The sequence below is a fragment of the Malus domestica genome, chromosome 16, assembly GCF_042453785.1.
Source record: "Malus domestica chromosome 16, GDT2T_hap1".
NCBI lineage: Eukaryota > Viridiplantae > Streptophyta > Magnoliopsida > Rosales > Rosaceae > Malus > Malus domestica.
The window spans coordinates 49,292-66,623 of NC_091676.1; the positions used below are offsets into that span (position 1 = coordinate 49,292).

At 41.9% G+C, this 17,332-nt stretch overlaps 2 protein-coding genes and 1 long non-coding RNA gene across 3 annotated transcripts; all 3 read right to left on the bottom strand.

Annotated features, from left to right (window-relative positions):
- Positions 1 to 2,718: 2,718 nt before the first annotated feature.
- LOC114822020 (uncharacterized) lies at positions 2,719 to 5,264 on the bottom strand. The gene is made up of 3 exons (XM_029095893.2): positions 4,210 to 5,264; positions 3,648 to 4,123; positions 2,719 to 3,567 (listed from the first exon to the last, which is right to left on the bottom strand). Exons 1-3 carry the CDS (start codon positions 5,198 to 5,200, stop codon positions 2,914 to 2,916), a joined length of 2,121 nt encoding a protein of 706 aa, XP_028951726.2. The 5' UTR covers positions 5,201 to 5,264; the 3' UTR covers positions 2,719 to 2,913.
- Positions 5,265 to 6,015: 751 nt separating this feature from the next.
- Positions 6,016 to 6,492, bottom strand: LOC139192890 (uncharacterized). Its single transcript, XR_011577428.1, has 2 exons — positions 6,388 to 6,492; positions 6,016 to 6,212 (listed from the first exon to the last, which is right to left on the bottom strand). It is a non-coding gene; the product is annotated as an uncharacterized lncRNA (long non-coding RNA).
- A 4,342-nt stretch (positions 6,493 to 10,834) lies between these two features.
- LOC103419792 (uncharacterized) lies at positions 10,835 to 12,815 on the bottom strand. The gene is made up of 6 exons (XM_008357886.4): positions 12,290 to 12,815; positions 12,122 to 12,200; positions 11,959 to 12,018; positions 11,412 to 11,533; positions 11,236 to 11,307; positions 10,835 to 11,136 (listed from the first exon to the last, which is right to left on the bottom strand). Exons 1-6 carry the CDS (start codon positions 12,748 to 12,750, stop codon positions 11,034 to 11,036), a joined length of 897 nt encoding a protein of 298 aa, XP_008356108.3. The 5' UTR covers positions 12,751 to 12,815; the 3' UTR covers positions 10,835 to 11,033.
- Positions 12,816 to 17,332: the final 4,517 nt, after the last annotated feature.

Consider the following 17,332-nt stretch of genomic DNA (forward strand, 5'->3'; position numbering starts at 1 on the left):
GAAGAGGTATCGAATGAGGTTAAACCCCAACAAATGTGCCTTCGGCGTAGGCTCTGGCAAATTCTTAGGTTTCATGATTAGCCAACGAGGCATTGAAGCTAATCCCGAGAAAATCAAAGCAATCCTCGACATGAAGGAACCGGTAACTTCAAAGGACATCCAGAGCCTTACTGGCAAGGTGGCAGCCTTAACCAGGTTCATTTCTAAGGCCACAGACAAATGTGCTCCCTTTTTTAAAGCACTTAAGGGAAGTAGGAAGTACATTACATGGACTGATGAATGTGCCGAGGCATTCAAAAACCTCAAGGAGTACATGAGTAAAGCCCCTCTACTCTCCAAGCCCGAGGTAGGAGACATTCTCATTATCTACCTATCGGTATCAGCTTCAGCCGTAAGTTCCGTTCTCATTCGAAAGGATGGGAATATTGAGCGACCTGTCTACTATGCTAGCAAAGCCCTACAAGATGCGGAGACACGATACTCCAACATTGAGAAATTAGCTCTAGCATTGGTCATGTCTGCTCGGAAACTTCGCCCTTATTTCCAAGCACACGCCATCATCGTGCTTACCAATCACCCTCTTCGACAGATACTCCAGAGTCCTGACACGTCTGGGCGAATGATCAAATGGGCGATAGCATTGGGTGAGTTTGACATCTCCTACCAACCAAAACCAGCCGAAAAAGGTCAAGCAGTAGCAGATTTCATTGCCGACTTCACATATCCGGTTGACATTGCTTCTACACCTGAAGCAGTGGCTTCATTACCCCCGGAAGCTCAGAAGGTAGAATTAACGACCTCAGCATGGAGTCTGTATGTTGATGGCTCATCCAACCAACAGGGCTGTGGAGCGGGACTAGTCTTGACTACGCCCGACAAAGTAGCAATGGAGTATGCTCTTCGTTTCAAATTCAAGGCATCAAACAATGAGGCCGAGTATGAAGCCCTTCTAGCAGGATTACGTTTGGCCAAACACCTCGGGGTTAAACAAATTGATATTTTCAGTGACTCCCAATTAGTGGTCAACCAGGTTACCAACAACTTTGATGCTAAGGACAGCTCCATGGCAGCATATCTTGCGCAAACACAACTTTTGCTCAAGCACTTCCACTACCAGATCACCCAAGTTCCTCGAGCGGCAAACAGTCATGCAGACGCCCTGGCTCGCCTCGCCTCAGCTGTGGAAGACAAGATTGGAAGAAAAATTCATGTTGAACTGTTGGCAACACCAAGCACCATGGCCGCAGAAGTATGCAACTTACAACAGGGGGATAGTTGGATCACCCCGATCTATAATTTCCTTGCTCATGGCACCCTCCCAAATGATAAAGTCCAGGCTAAGCAAATTCGATACAAGTCTACCCGCTACCTGATCATCAATGATCAACTCTATAAGCGAGATTTTAGCCTGCCATACTTAAGGTGTCTTACGCCTGCCGAGGCGGAAATCGTCCTTCGGGAAATACATGAGGGAGTCTGTGGAGATCATGCTGGATCTCGGTCCCTAGCACACAAGACTTTTCGCCAAGGATATTACTGGCCAACACTCCACCAGGATGCCATCAAAGTATCCCGCTCATGTGACAAATGTCAACGATATGCAACTATTCCTCATTCCCCTCCAGAGCCTCTTACTCCTATGATCAGCCCTTGGCCCTTCGCCCAGTGGGGACTTGATTTGATCGGCCCAATGCCGGCAGGGAAGGGCAAAGTCTGTTACGCAGTCGTTGCAGTGGACTACTTCACAAAGTGGGCCGAAGTAGAACCCTTGGCAACCATTACTGAGGCAAAGATAGAAGACTTCGTGTGGAAGAACATCCTTTGTAGATTCGGCATTCCCAATGCGATAGTCACTGACAATGGGCGACAGTTTGACAACAAGAAGTTCAGGTTGTTCTGCTCTAAGTTCAACATCAACTTATGCTTTGCCTCTCCAGCTCATCCCCAGTCTAATGGACAAGTTGAGGCCATCAACAAAATAATCAAGCGCACTTTGAAAACCAGCTTGGACAAAGCTAAAGGCTGTTGGCCAGAATTTGTACCCCAAGTTCTTTGGTCATATCGCACTTCATATCGGACTTCAATAGGAGAAACTCCATTCTCACTTGCCTTTGGCACAGAGGCGGTTGTCCCTGTTGAGCTCGAGCAAGCAACATTCCGAGTCCAGAACTACATTCAAAGTGAAAATGACAAACAACTCACCCTCAACTTGGATTTAGTCGAGGAACACAGAAACCAAGCTCACTTGAGGAATGTCGCCTACAAGCAGCGCATCTCCAACTATTATGACTCTAGGGTCAAGCTTCGTTCTTTCAAAATAGGAGACTGGGTCTTAAAGAAAAGATTACTCTGCGACAGAGTCCCGAGTGAAGGCACACTTAGTCCAAACTGGGATGGACCGTATGAAGTCATTGGCATCAGTCGCCCTGGCTCTTACACACTTAGAAGCTCCGATGGCAAGACCCTTGGCCATCCATGGAACGTTGATCACTTGAAGTACTACTACAAATAGACTCACGATGTACAAGTGTTGAGCTATAGCCGTTCGGCATCCTATGTAATGAAGGTCATTTGGCAATGAATTCAATAAAGAGGTAATTTAGCCAACTCAGCCCTCACTCTTTTACATTCCTAGCAAGGGAACACTCAAGTGTTGAAACCTCAAAGCAGATATATCCAACACGAAACAAAATCTAAGTATGTGTCGACAAGACTATACAAAGAAAGGAACAACCAAACAATGGCTTATATCCAAACAATAGATCTATTCATACATAGCCAAACATGCATTAATAATAGTGCAAACACTCATAAACACCTAAAATCCAAAACTCTCAAGCTTATAACATGGGCACATGTTATACACACATCAGACTACTACATCCAGAATACATGCAGATAGTAAAGACACTGCTATTCATTCTCATCTGAAGCCGAACCCCTGGCAGTATCACTCCGCGTCCTACCATCATCCTCTGCATCCCCAAGATCCTCTTCACCATGCTGAGTCTGTGCATCAGCACTACCTTCATTATCAGACTCATCTTCGCTGCTAGGATCAACAGCAAGGACAAATGTCTCGCCCTTTCGATGATGCTCATCTATATCTTCGTGGTATTTTCGAAGAATGCTCCCATCATCATAACGATCAAGGACGGCCATCCATTTCCTTTTTTCAAAGCGAGCTTCTTGAGCACAGTAGGGTTTAATAGCAAGATGAAAGGTCGAAGAACTTAAGTATTCTTGCACAGCAGCCTCCCTTTCAGTTGGAATGCTCTTCTCCAGTTCAGAAATCTCAACTAAGGCACCATCCAATTCTCCCCTAACCTTGGATACTTCCAAGGTAGCCACCTCCAACTGTTTTTTAGTTGCCTCAAACAATTTCTTAAGCCTTAGGTTCTCACCATTTCGCCTTTTCAAGCTCTCCATGGTTTCGTCCTTCAGTTGGAGAGCCTGAGTCAAAAGTCCCTTATTCCTTCGGGCCTCGTCCACAAGCTGCTTATTCTCCTTCAGTTTTGCCTTGTACCGCTCAACCTCTTGCAGTCTGTCGTGATACTCGGCCATGACCTGCATGGCAAGACGATCATCACTACCTAAATAATGATAATAAAGAGGAAAAAGTAAGGAAATGACAAAGTAACACTCACATATGAAGACAGCTTCAACATCCGGTCGCAATCCGATTCATCCTTAGCTAAGGGCTCTCCGAGCTCATCGAAGGCGAATCGACGCCCTGCCAAGCAATTGTTGATATCCCCAAAATCCTTTGGCCGCGTGGCAACCCTCAAGTCCTTCCACGGGACACTGCCAACTCTTTCCTTGCCTTTCCCCTCATGGCGGGAACCAGGATCACTTTCCTGGACAGTGTGCTCCATAGTAAGAGGATGAGGCAACAGTCGGCTCCCTTCTCCTGCAACTACGGCAGCAGCATTTTCAACGGCCTCGACTCCAGTCTTCCTAAAGGCAGGCCCCTTAAGGACCCCATCTTGGGACTTAGGTCTAACGGATGGTTCCCCTCGGAACTTATGAATTTTCTTATGCGGTAGGATGTCTTCCGAAGGAACTAACACTGGTGCTTTCCTTTTATGGGTGTTAGTCCCTGTTTTCTTGCTTACCTTCTCCACTGCATAAGGAAAATCAAAATAAGAAATACAACTTTCCAAATAAAGTAAGGAATTGAGCTAAGTTTACATGAAGGATACAACTTACTCGATCGTCCCTGGCTCTCGGAAACTAAGGGTTGGAAACCGTACCGACGAAATAAGGGTCGTAGCTTGCTTAAGTGTCTATCCTCTTTGGGCACCCTCAACACCTTCTCTATGTCAGATAGCTCCTGCCCAAACAGTTGGATGGTGCCCCGCGTCACTACATGAAGCAAAGTGTTAGAAGCAAGAAAAGACCACAACAAATAGCAAATAGTACGAACGGTTGATACGTTACAACCTACAGTCTGGAAGTGAGTAAGCACACGTCGCTCAAGCGTGACACCCTTATCATACTCCCAATCATTATACAGAAAGCACCAACGGTTTTTCCATGTGTAGTATGCCTTTTTCTTACCATACACAATACGCTCTCTCTCACTCCGACATGCACACTCGGCATAACCAGTGCATGATTTTGCTGGGCGCATCTTGTAACAGTAACGCAACTGATGGAAGGAAGGCTCACACAACCCACACTCCATCCAAATGATATAAAATCCAATCAAAGTATCCCAGAAACCAGGATTGAGTTGCCCAGGTGCATATCCGATCAAAGATAACATCTTTTGCAACCACGGATGTAAAGGTAGTCTCACCCCTAAAGTCAGTAATATCTGGGTGTAGAACATAACATGACCCTGGGGAGGCTCAGAAGGCCATTCTTCATCATGTACCAAACGTATCCCTACACTACGAGGGATATTACATGACTGCCTTAGCGCCTCAACCTGCTTCTCATTATCTAACAAGTTATTCTTTAGATGGTCTGCTGTGAACTCAGAGCGAACTATGCGTATGGCATCAAAAACAACCCCCTCACCCAACGCCATGGAGGAAGAACTAGCAATAGCTAAAGTTTGACGGTTGGGAAGATCATCCAATGTTTCTCTAGTACCGGACTCTAACAAAGACCCTGAAGACTCCGACATTGCAGACTCAGACTTAGAGCTAAAGCTAGAAGAGCCCTCATCACTAGAACTTCCAGGCTCTGACATCTACAATAAGAAGAAACAAATTCTATCACTACATGCATGATCAAAACATAAGGAAGTTCCTATATTACCCACATGAAGATGGTGCAAAGCGATTCCGGAACCCTTCTCAATCAGAAAGCAATCCGTCTTCCACAGTCACTACAAAACAAGCAAATGAAGACCGTGTCAAGCGCCAAAAAAAAAAAAAAAAAAAAAAAAAAAAAAAAACAGCTTCATCCAAAAAGCTTCACCCGAAAAGCTTCACCTCCAAAGCTTCACCCACAAAGCTTCACCTAAAAAGCTTCACCCACAAAGCTTCACCCAAAAAAGCTTCACCCGAAAAGCTTCACCTCCAAAGCTTCACAAGGGCCCAAAGCTTCACTTAAAAAAGCTTCATCTACAAAGCTTCACCTAAAAAAGCTTCACCTAGAAAGCTTCATCTACATACTTTCACCATCAAAGCTTCACCATCAAAGCTTCACCTAGAAAGCTTCATCTACAAAGCTTCATCTACAAAGCTTCACCATCAAAGCTTCACCTAGAAAGCTTCAACACCAACGCCTCACCTACAAAGCTTCAACACAAAACCTTGCTCCAAATAAACAAATTTTGTTCACAAAACCTAAACATTTTTTGTTTTACACCCACAAGGGCCCAAAATCTTCCTTCTTATTTATTCACTTATATATGTTCCCAAACATATTATGATAGATCAAATAATAATTCAAAGTCCAAAATTTAGTTATGGACAAAAATACAAGCAATTCACCAGTACTGAAGTTGCTACAAAAACTGGAATCTTCCCCAGCCTAGAAATCCAACAAAGCTTCGCCTCCTTTTCTCTATCAAATTTTTGCAGCTGCTGCTTCTCTCCAATGGAGCTGAATTTTGGACACCCTCTAGTTCTTGAGCAGATGAACAACTTTCAAGAAGGAACCATTTCTGTTTGAGCCACGGAAATTAAAGTGTTGAAGCTCCAAGCATGACAGTCGGATTCTTGCAGATTTCGAAGCTGCTGTGATGTTTCGAAGATCTGGAAATATTTAACCATTAGTTCATTCTGAATTTTTGATATGTTATGAAAGAGACGATGAGGAACAACTTCAATGAAGAAAGCATGCTGATCTGAACAATAGAAAATGGAGTTTCGAAGCTCACAACAAATCTGATGGGTTGACAGAAAAATAATAACCAGTCATTCATCATACCTGAATTTCTTGAGTTATACAGCTCCGAGGGATCTCAATTTTGGATATGTTGTAGTTCACAAGTTAAGGAACAACTTCGCTGAAGAAAGTATGTTGATCTAAGCAAGAGAAAATGGAGTTTTTGAAGCTCACAACAGGTCTGACGTGTTGACAGACAAATGATGAACAATCACTCGTCGTACCTGAATTTCTAGAGTTGTACTGATCTGATGGCTCTCAAATTTGGATATGTTGTAGTTAAGGAATTAAAGAACAACTTTCATGAAGACAACTTTGTGATTCGAGCTACAGCTGATGGTCTTATATTGAAAACCAATTCAGGTTGTTAGGGGAAATGAAAACCAATTCCACCAAAGAAACATCATTATGATGTTTCATCATTATGGTGTTTTCATCATTATGATGCTTTCATCATTGTGATGCTTCCATCATTGTGATGCTTCCATCATTGTGATGCTTCCATTATGATTGTAATGCACCAACGGTTACACCCTCTATCATAGCAGTATGTGTGTGTATCTCCCTATAGTCATCATGTGCAAGACTATCGTAGTCAGATGGCTTTCCATAAAACAGCTACCAACCGTTACACCTTCTGCAATTCCACTTATTCGGGCCTAGCAACCTTCATAAACAAAATATATGAAGAAAAAGTCCGGGGCTACCACTTAGAAAACAAAAGAATGAAGTTTTGGTACTTACGACATGGACTATTAGCAAGACACCTCATTCGTCAACTCCCTCGACTAGAGACTTGGGGGACTCCCACCATATGCTACTACGCCTTGGTACTCAAAAGTTCGTGACTACTCAGTGACTTGGATTTTTCAAGTCTCCAACCGAGAAGTTTTCCTCACTCGGGAAATTAAGGGAACACTACCTCAAACTACATGCTTCACTCACAAAGCTTCAACAATACAGGTTTCAACAAAAGCAAAAATTCAAAGAACTTTATGAAGAAGGCTTTGGTGTATTTAACACAATATGTTGAAATGAAGCAAAGCTTATTTATTAATATTTTCGATAAGCCACAAATATGTACATATACATGAGTCAAAATAAACAAACAAAAGGGAGCCTTCACAAAGGTTGCTTAGGGGAAGTCTCAGCAGTCGGTAGAGCCCCAGAAAGAGAAAGCACCGGAGGGTGGTTATCCGGAGCCTCAGTACTTGACAAAACCCCAGAAGGAGGAGGCATTGGAGGTTCATCATTTGAAGCTTCATTACCAGGTACAACCCTAGAGGACGAAGGCAATAAATGCCTTTGGAACAAACCCACAAACCGCTGATGATCAAGTAAAACCTTACCATCAGATTCCTTCATCTGGTCAAGCTTCCTCTTCATGTTTGTAGCATAGTCATGGGCGAGCCGGTGCAACTGCTTATTCTCATGCTTGAGCCCTCTAATCTCCTGTTTAAGACTCATCACTTCAGCAGCCAATGATTCAACTTGGCGGGTTCTAGCAAATAGGCGTTGGGCCATATTAGACACAGAACCTGCACACTAAACACTAAGAGCCAGAGAGTCCTTAACAGCCAATTCATCAGACCGTTTGGAAAGTAGTCTGTTATCTTTGGGAGTGAGAAGGTTCCTGGCCACCACTGCAGCGGTCATATCATTCTTCATCACAGAATCCCCAACGGTAAGAGGACCAGTAGGGGATATGAAGGATGGGCGCCATATGTTGTCTGGAGAAGGCGTGGCTGTCTCTTCTCCAAGGTTCAAGTCAAAACGACGGTCGGAGGGTCCAGACATTTTCAAATGTGTTGAAGAAGGAAGAGGTCAGACAAATCAAGATCTTAGAAGTGCAAGAAATGAGCTTCTACTGGTAGAGATTCAAGTGTGCTGTGGAACTTAATGCCAGCCTCTATAAAAATCTGCACTCGACGGAGCTTCAGAAATCGAAGAGGCGTTTGCTTTCTCAAAAGCTGGGCTGCTCAGAGACCACGAGGGCCGATCTCAGAAATCGAAGAAGCACCTGCTTTTTCAGCCTCGTCAGCACCTGTCACATGCACACTCAGCTTTGCGGAAATTACGGGCAATCTGTCGAAGATTTCTGGTGAAGTAGAAAGCACGTGAATCTTACTGTTCAATCACCGCTCTCCATATGCACCATCAACTCCTCGGGTACCACATATAACTTTGTCAAAGATCTCTGACAAAGTTTAGGCACGAGAATTTCGAAGTTCCAGCTACCCTACTATTACCCATAAGGGTAAAGGAACAGCACCACTGCTTGACAACTGGAAAGTCCCTATGTGTGTCGACCTCCGTGTTTTGCGGCAAGACAGATTGGCAAGAACGTCCAACCTTTACTCACATTCGAGAAAAGACTCCCAACATAATTACTTTCTCAAAAACCGGAGTAGCACCGCTTTCCGAATCTCGAGAGTCAGATCCTCGACGGGATTGCTTGTTCGAAAACCGAAGAGGCACAACTCTCAGAACTTCGAGAGCCAGATTTCCTTAGATAAAGCTTGTCTGTAATCTTCACACGTAATATCAGCTTTCCAGATACCACATACCACTTTTTCAAAGTGCTCTGACAAAATTAAAACACGTGAAGCTGGCAGCTCCCACTACATTGCTGTGACCAAGAAGGGTAAAGGAATAGCATTACTACTTGTTATTGGGAAATCCCTATATACATCGACCTCCCTCCTCAACGGACAGGCAAACCTGCAAAAATGCTCAACCCTTTCTCGCATTCGAAAAGACACCCTCAACATAACCTCTCGAAATACTCAGCTTTATTTCCCCCCGATAATACCTCAGCAAATAAGCCACACCAAGAACAAGAGTATCTCATATCATCAGGGTCGAAAGCAAGAGTATCCCATATCATGCTTTCTCCCTGTCTTTGTCTTTGTCCTTGTCCACACCTGCAGGACAAGGAGAAAGAGAGCAGTCAGTCGGAACCTGAAATCAAACCTCCAATTTGGAACTGACTGCCTGGAGCCTTTGCCTGGTCGCTTACTTAGCATTGCTCTCGAGTACTCATCCTCAACTGCTGTCAAGGTCACGAATTCCACCGGCAAATACCTCATGACAGTTGATCAGATATTGGCTCTTTACACTGAAGCTGCCAAGCGTGAATGAGTTACTATGAAGGAATGTTCTGAAGGACCATTTAAATGCAAAGGTTGCACACCACTTCTGCCATGCAAAAGATTGAAGCAGAAGGTTCAACGGTGGGCTGAAACAGATCACTACAGCACGACACCTTTCCATACCACATTCATTATTCCGTCAACAGCAATAGTATCCCATATCATCAAGGTCGAACGTACTCTAGATTTGATGGACTTGTTTTGACCCTCAAATTTTTGAGTCGGCCTTATACTCTGAAGGGCACCAGAAAACCCTCCAGCACAGTTCAAGAATAAGCCTGTGGAAAGTTACTTCTTCAAAAGCAAAAGTATCTCATATCATCTCTTATCCATTTGTTTCTCCTTATCCTGGCAGTTGAATGAGAGACAAGGAGAATGAGAACAATCAACCGGAAGCCGAAGTCAAACCTCTGCTCCTGGGTTGCTTACTTGGAAGTTTGACTGCTTACCTTGTCTGTCACCTCTTTCGGCAGATCTCCTAGCTCGGCGACTTGGGGGACTCCTACTATAGGGTTTGTATTGCACTTGACCAAGCCCGAAACTACAAGTAAGCTTCAAGTGAAATTGATACATTACCTTGTGCGTCAACATCAGCTAAATACACCATTCCCGGATGGAGGAAAGGTACTTCCAGAGAAAGGCAGATGAAGATCAGACCACACTTCGGTACTTAGAAGTTTCGTGATTACTCAAGGGATTGGATCTTGCAAGTCCCCAACCGAGGAGTTTCCCTCACTCGGGAACTTAGGGGAGCACTGTTTGTACCATACTTGACCAATCCCGAAACTACCGAGCACCGGCCAACGCTATACTGTCAAGGACCCAGAAGAGTTCCCCTCCGACCAGGAGGCCAATCACTACTCGACACGTGTCAAGATTAGAAGCCAATCAGAGCGCAGCACGTGTCGACATCAAGAACCAATCACAACATGACACATGTCAATGTGACAAAGCTACAAGTTTTTCTATAAATAGGGGTCATTCCCCCATAATATTGCCTAATGCCATTTGTGTTAAATCATTCACAAGAACTCACTAAATTGAGAGCTTGATCCTTTGTACTTGTGTAAGCCCTTCACTACTAATAAGAACTCCTCTACTCCGTGGACGTAGCCAATCTGGGTGAACCACGTACATCCTGTGTTTGCTTCTCTGTCTCTATTCATTTACGTACTTATCCTCACTAGTGACCGAAGCAACCAAGCGAATGTCACAAAACCTGACACTTTCTGTTGTACCAAAGTCTTCGCTGATTTTGTGCATCAACATACATTATTCATCCACCAATTTTACTTACGTCCAAAGCAAGCAAAACAAGATAGAAGTGTTCACCAAAAAAAACAAAATAGAAGTTCATACTACTAAAAAAATGTATAAACAAAATACTCCCCGCCCCAACTTCCCTTAACTGTAGATCGTAGCTGGCTAGTAAATTCAGGGGAGGATGGCATTGAAAACATATTACGAACTTGTCAACCCCAAGCCCTCCAAACACCACAACTTTTATAAACATCCACAAGCGAATGATTATGGGTTTCAGATCTTGAAGTACTTGTATCCATACTCTGTGTTGGTCATCCCCTCTTCCCAATCACCCATGTTACGGCCACCAAAAACTATCTGTTGAATGCCCAGATATCTGCCACCAAGAAAGCAAGGAAACAATGCTAACGTAGTCAATCTCTGTCCAGACTCGATAACTCTCTTGTTAGTTTTACTTTAGATTATTCAAACTTACTCTGTACTCAAGACTGTCAAGCAATTGAGGAGTACATCCACAGAAAAATAGTCAGCTGTACCAAGGTCTACCCTGTTGTACATGTACGTATAAGATTTTTCAAGTATTAAATCTCATGTGGAAAAAAATTGCAAAGAACTGCAATATAAAATTCAGCTAAGTTCTACAACGCATACCAAACACGACCCCAGTTATCCTGAAACTCAACGTCGCTGATATCATGAAATGAAGATGGCATCACTTTGAAACCCTTATCCACATCATAAAGGGGATTGTACTCCATAGAAGAATTTGCCAGCTGCCATCAGTAGTTCGGTACCATACTATATTAGCATATTTCAATCTTTTTATACATAACAACAACTATTACTAAGAGGAGTGATTAAGCTCAATAACAATGTGATGATGCATAAACATTCAGCGTATGTTTTATAAAAGAAAAAGATTGCCTCTCGCATTAGGAAATTTAACTCTAGAGTCCAAACATTGTCTCGCATATTGAATTGAATAATTGCACCATACCTTCATATCTTGAATACACTTGAGGTTGTTGACTTTCTACGAAATTCTTTGTGTACGACAATTACCCAATTACTGCCCGTACGTATTTAAGATCACCAATTCGGCAAAATTACTCGGGACTAACTATATAGCATTTTGAAAATGGAGTAAAGCTGTAAGAATGTAAGGCGGCAGAGATATATAACAATGGAATTAGCCAACCTGCAGATTAGTAGAATTAAAGGCACCCAAGCGTCCCATGACATACCATGATTGAATAACCTGCACAAATATCACAATAAACCTGCAAATTAGTAGAAACAATGGAAGAGCGTTTAATGTTGGATGTTGAAAACACAGAAAGGAAGCAGGTGGACGGACATACACTGCCGAAGAGATCAACATCGCGATCAGATGGGGATCCATAGAATTCAAACCATATGTGGGAATCAAGAGGATTGAAGCTGTCAGGTATAAAACATAGTTACTGATTAAAGGAAATAAAAGTGTAAACAAGATATAAGATAGACAGATGAGAAGAAAGCTCACTCACTCTCTGAAAGTGACTTTGAAGGCAAGGACAGAACCGGTTTTGGATTTGGTGAAGTCCCTGCCCTTCTGGCGGATTCTTTCTTCGACCCTTTTCCTCATGAGCTCAGGGTTCCCAATGCTGTCTCCAAGAACCGCTCGCAGCTCACCATCGTCCTTGCAGGCGTCTTCCAACACTTTGGCCCAGGCTGGATACCTGTGAAGGCGGTCGTACTCGCGCTTCCTCTTCTCTTCACGAATTTTAACAAGTCTGCGTCCTCTGGCGGTGGTACCTGACCCTTTGGCCGCCTCGGCCTGGCATACTACTAGTGATAGGAGCCGAGGTGGTGGAGGTGGATGAGGTCGACAGTTGGTTTCTTCGTTTCTTCTTCTTCTTCCTCGTGTATTGTTGTAATTAATATTCTGTAGCGAGATAAAGCCTGAACCCTCCAGTTTGGCTCCTCCTGTGACCAAGGCCGCCATCATTTCTCAATCCTCTACTCACCTCATCCCTTCTAAATTCCATCATTTCTTTTCTTTGTCATTTATCTCCCGCAGCCGCAATGAGAGATTATTCCAACTGCAAAGCCCATTATCCATTTACCAAAGCCCAAAACCTCAATATCTTAAGACCCACCTCAGAATATATTTGTGCCCAGTTGAACTTTGGTGCAATGGGGGCATACGTGCCCTTTGACCTACTAGTTCAACTGATATCTGCTTTATTTTGCTTTTGAAATCAAAATTCTTTGCCAACTGTAGCTTAATTAAGTAGTCATCCAGTACTATGATCGGTTAGTATTCCTCTTTATTTAAAAGTGAGAGGTCTTAGGTTTGAATCTCGTATATGGCGAATTCGATACTAAATTAGGTTACCCATTATATGACTTAGTTGAACTCTCCTCCCCCTAGTGTAAAGTTATCGATGTACTCAAAAAAAAAAAAAAAAAAAAAAGCTTAATTAAGTAATTTATGATGCCAAAGGACTCTCTTCTCTTGGAACTGCTACTTGGTGTTTTGAATGAATAGGGAGGGAGTTGGGACGTTTCTCTCTTGTGATAAATTGAAGAGAGTTTGGTTTCTCTTGGAAGTTGGAATAAGACAAGGCAACATCACATTTGGATTTAGTTGTAGTGGCTTCAACTTCAAATTTATTATTATCAAATTTAAATTTGCTTCAATCTGCATGATATTTATTTGTTCTATTTTTGTAGTATTAATTGTGAGGTTAGATGTTGTACCGAATCAGCAATGCAGATGCTGAATCTTTTTCCTAAAGCAACAGTCATGTTAACTGCTAAGCTAACATGGCGGTAGGTCATAGACACACCACCATTGAAACAGATGAGATTTCACAAGTTTCACTCATTCCCTGGAGGGGAGGCCCTTCCGCCACAAAACACACACACACACACACACATAAATCAGCGGAGAAGAGGAACAAATTTGCTTCCTCCAGATTGTTATTGATTGGAAATCAAGTTTTGGCAAATGCTAAATAGGAACTCGTAGATTGTAAACCATGAATGCGCCAAACATTAATGAGAGAGATCGCTCATCAACACCATTAACATTCAAATCTGTTCGTTCAAATTTCAGAGTTACACTTGCACACACAATGACAGAAGTATTACGTATACATATCAAAAAAGATTTTCTGGCATTTTCATTTTTACCTCAAGATCCCCTAATGATCTGACCTTTTTAGCTTGGACGCCAAGTGGATCTGTTACAGTTAACCATCAAGAATCACAATTCCAAGTTGTTTTAGTGTAAACTTGATCGTTCACTCACTAGGAAGGAAAATTGGTGCTCGTCTGAAGCTTGTAGTTACCTTGGTTTACAGAGATAACCTCTTTATTTCAACGATCTCCATGGTATCTTTTGTGATATTCCTCACATCGCAACCAAGAAGAAGGGGAGCCTGCAGAACAGCTCATGTGTAACCAAACAGATGACCTAAAATTGCACATTTCATATAAAGAAGAGCATCTAGCAAATTAAATAGTGCCTTAGAAATGACCCATATGCTAAAATGGACTACATATTCATCTTTTATCATTCCTCCATTCCCCACTTCTAACATGTCGGGATATGTTCAAATTTTCAGCAGATAAATAAGATTAATCTCTTTGTGAAACATCAGCACTCAACAGTGTCCCCAACCCAAATGACGGTATATGTAAAACCAAGTTTTTGGTTGCATTAGAAAAATATTCACCATTCCAGCCACCAGGTCTGGCAAATTCAGCATAAACTTCATTCATGTCTGCTCTAGAGAGCATACTGCCAACCAATATGCCAGAAAACGGTGTTATATGTGGGACCCCAAAAACATAAGACCAATTTGAGAGTTAAAGGAAGCACGTGCATGTTTCCACCTTTCCCATGTATCAGAAATGTCATTATTAGTTCTCCAGCTATTTCCTTCTTTAGCACCCCATTGAGCAGGGTGCATATCTCCCCAAAAAAAAGGAAATAGAATACAAAACTACAAATTAAACCTCTTACTAAGGAAACCAAAAAATACATGGTTTTTGAGTATAGGCAAACAGGACCATTACCATTTACAAAGTGAAAAGAATATGAGACGACCTGCTTTCATTAGAGCTTGGGTCATTACAGGGTACCTACAAGAAGAGTTGAAATGTTTATCAATATGTATATCATATGCAGACCTTATCCCGGGAGAATTAAGGCAGGAAAGTTTGTGCTGTATCACCATAGAAATTCTAGGTATTTTACCTAACAGTTGGCTTGGTGTCGTCATTATTACAGTTATCATACTTCAAATAATCAATTCCCTGCAAAGAAAGTGCACGAGCATTTCAAGATTCTGTGACAACATATCATCATTGGAGATGTTGATTGAGTGAATCGATTACAACATATATATCATACCGAAGCAGCAAATGTTTTGGCATCTTGTTCTTCGTGGCCAAGTGAACCAGGCATGGTCTTGCTGCAAGTGAAGTACCTGCAAAGTATAAGTGAATGTACTACTTGTTTAGTTGTAGTTTATGTATATATCAACATTCAAGAGCAACTATACATGCAGCATATATTTGTATTGGGATGGGGTGCATGAGAGTTATTGTGTTACCCTGCATCTGAGTAAATTCCTAGCTTAAGACCCTTGCTGTGAACATAATCCGCTAGAGATCTAATGCCTGATGGAAATGTTGATTTCTTGGGCGCTAGATTGCCCTGCGTATGAAAATCTCATGCATGTTCAGTACTTTTACAGCCCAGCTGTTTGTAATTAATAATAGAAACAAAATACCTTGTGATCACGAGAAAATTCGGCCCAGCAATCATCTATAGATATAGATAGCATCAGCTTTTATAAAAATTGGGAAGTACCAAGTTACCGAAAAATAAAAAAGAAAGAAGAAGAATACCTATGTTAACATAGGTATATCCAAGTTTAGAGAGACCAGTGGAAACCAGTGCATCGGCTGTCAAACCAACCAGAGAAACTGAGCAAGCTTTGGAAACAAAAAATGGCTTTGATTATTAGGCATAAGTTAAGTTGCAAGAGTTACCGGTTGCTTTGATGATTTTCTCATCGATTTTGCAGTTGAAGTGATTCCAATTTCCAACTATTCCACCTATTTAAGCAAAAAGGGAAACAACTGGCTGTGTGGGTTGCGGCACATGTTGATATATAGCATTAGGAATTTAAACGCAAACGGTCTCTCATTATAATATCATAGATTCACCATTCATACATACTCCAAGTGTGTAAAAACAGCACAAGGAAAATCAATGGCTTCCCATTTCCTAAGTTTGCTAAAATATATATATTTTAGAATCTCATCTGAGTGGCTGTGACTGGCATCTATCAAAGGAGGAAAGAATACTAATTGTATGTAGTTAGTAAAAACCAAAATTGTACCCCGTGGGAGGTGTGAGTTCAAGTCCGTTGGCAACCATGACCACGATCACCGCCATCCCTCTTCCCCATATTGGCGGCTGCTGCTGCTGCTCCTTCTTTACTGTTCTCTTACTCTACCACTCTCTCCCCTCTACTGTTGACTCACTTGACCAGACTCCTAGTCCTCTGTCTGTTGCTAATACTACTACACACGCATTGATCTCTCTCTCTCTCTCTCTCTCTCTCTCTGACTAACCTACTAAAATTGAAAAGTGCAGCAGGTTTATTAAAAAAAAAGAAAGAAAAAAAAAAGAAAAGTGCAGCAGACAGAACGTGCAGGGAGAACGTGCAGGGAAATTTGGAAATATAGCCATTTTATAGATCACCTATTGCAATATAACCTACATTTTTTCATTAATTATAAAACTAACCAAATTTGAAGTTAAAAAAACTTATTGCCCTTAGTTTAAAACTCTCCCTGCTTCCAGAATCGTACATGGTGTTTTTTTTTCTAAATCTTCATCCCCATTGTGTTTTTTCTTAAACAAAATTTCCTCCACAAAATGCACCAAACTAGTCTTGAATAAAATACAAACAGTCTAAACACGGAAAATGTAGAGAAAGTCGTAAATGTAATCTCATCACTTGTCTACCTTAGAGACCTTTGTAGCAACTTGTCCTCTAAGACAACTAGTCCCCCTAGCAGCAATGAGACCAACTTTCTGTTGGATATAAATCAACAATCTGTAATTTAATTACATATGCTAATAAACAATAAATGCAGATATAAAAATTAACAGAGTATGAACAAAACACAATTATAAAACAAACAGCTTGAAGATCGAGGTTTGCGTACCGCAATTTCCTTGAAATAGAAATTTCGTTCCTACTCAGTGCTTGTAGTTCTATGGACGTCTGCTTCACCAGGATTCAACGATCTAAGTTAGAATTTTAACATCGGAAAACTAGACTTCTGGCGAATTTGTTTGTGGTACTCTCAGTATGTTTGGTATATGAGGATTGATGATTTTCTGTGATTTGAATGATATGCAGATGCATATATATATAGTGATCATATGTCTGTTCGCAACAGGCATGTTCTTGGGAGGCGACTGTTCAACGTAAATGGTGTATTGCTCCATCTGTTTCTCAGATACGCTCTCAGACTTCATTTGAAAAAAAATGAGTCTT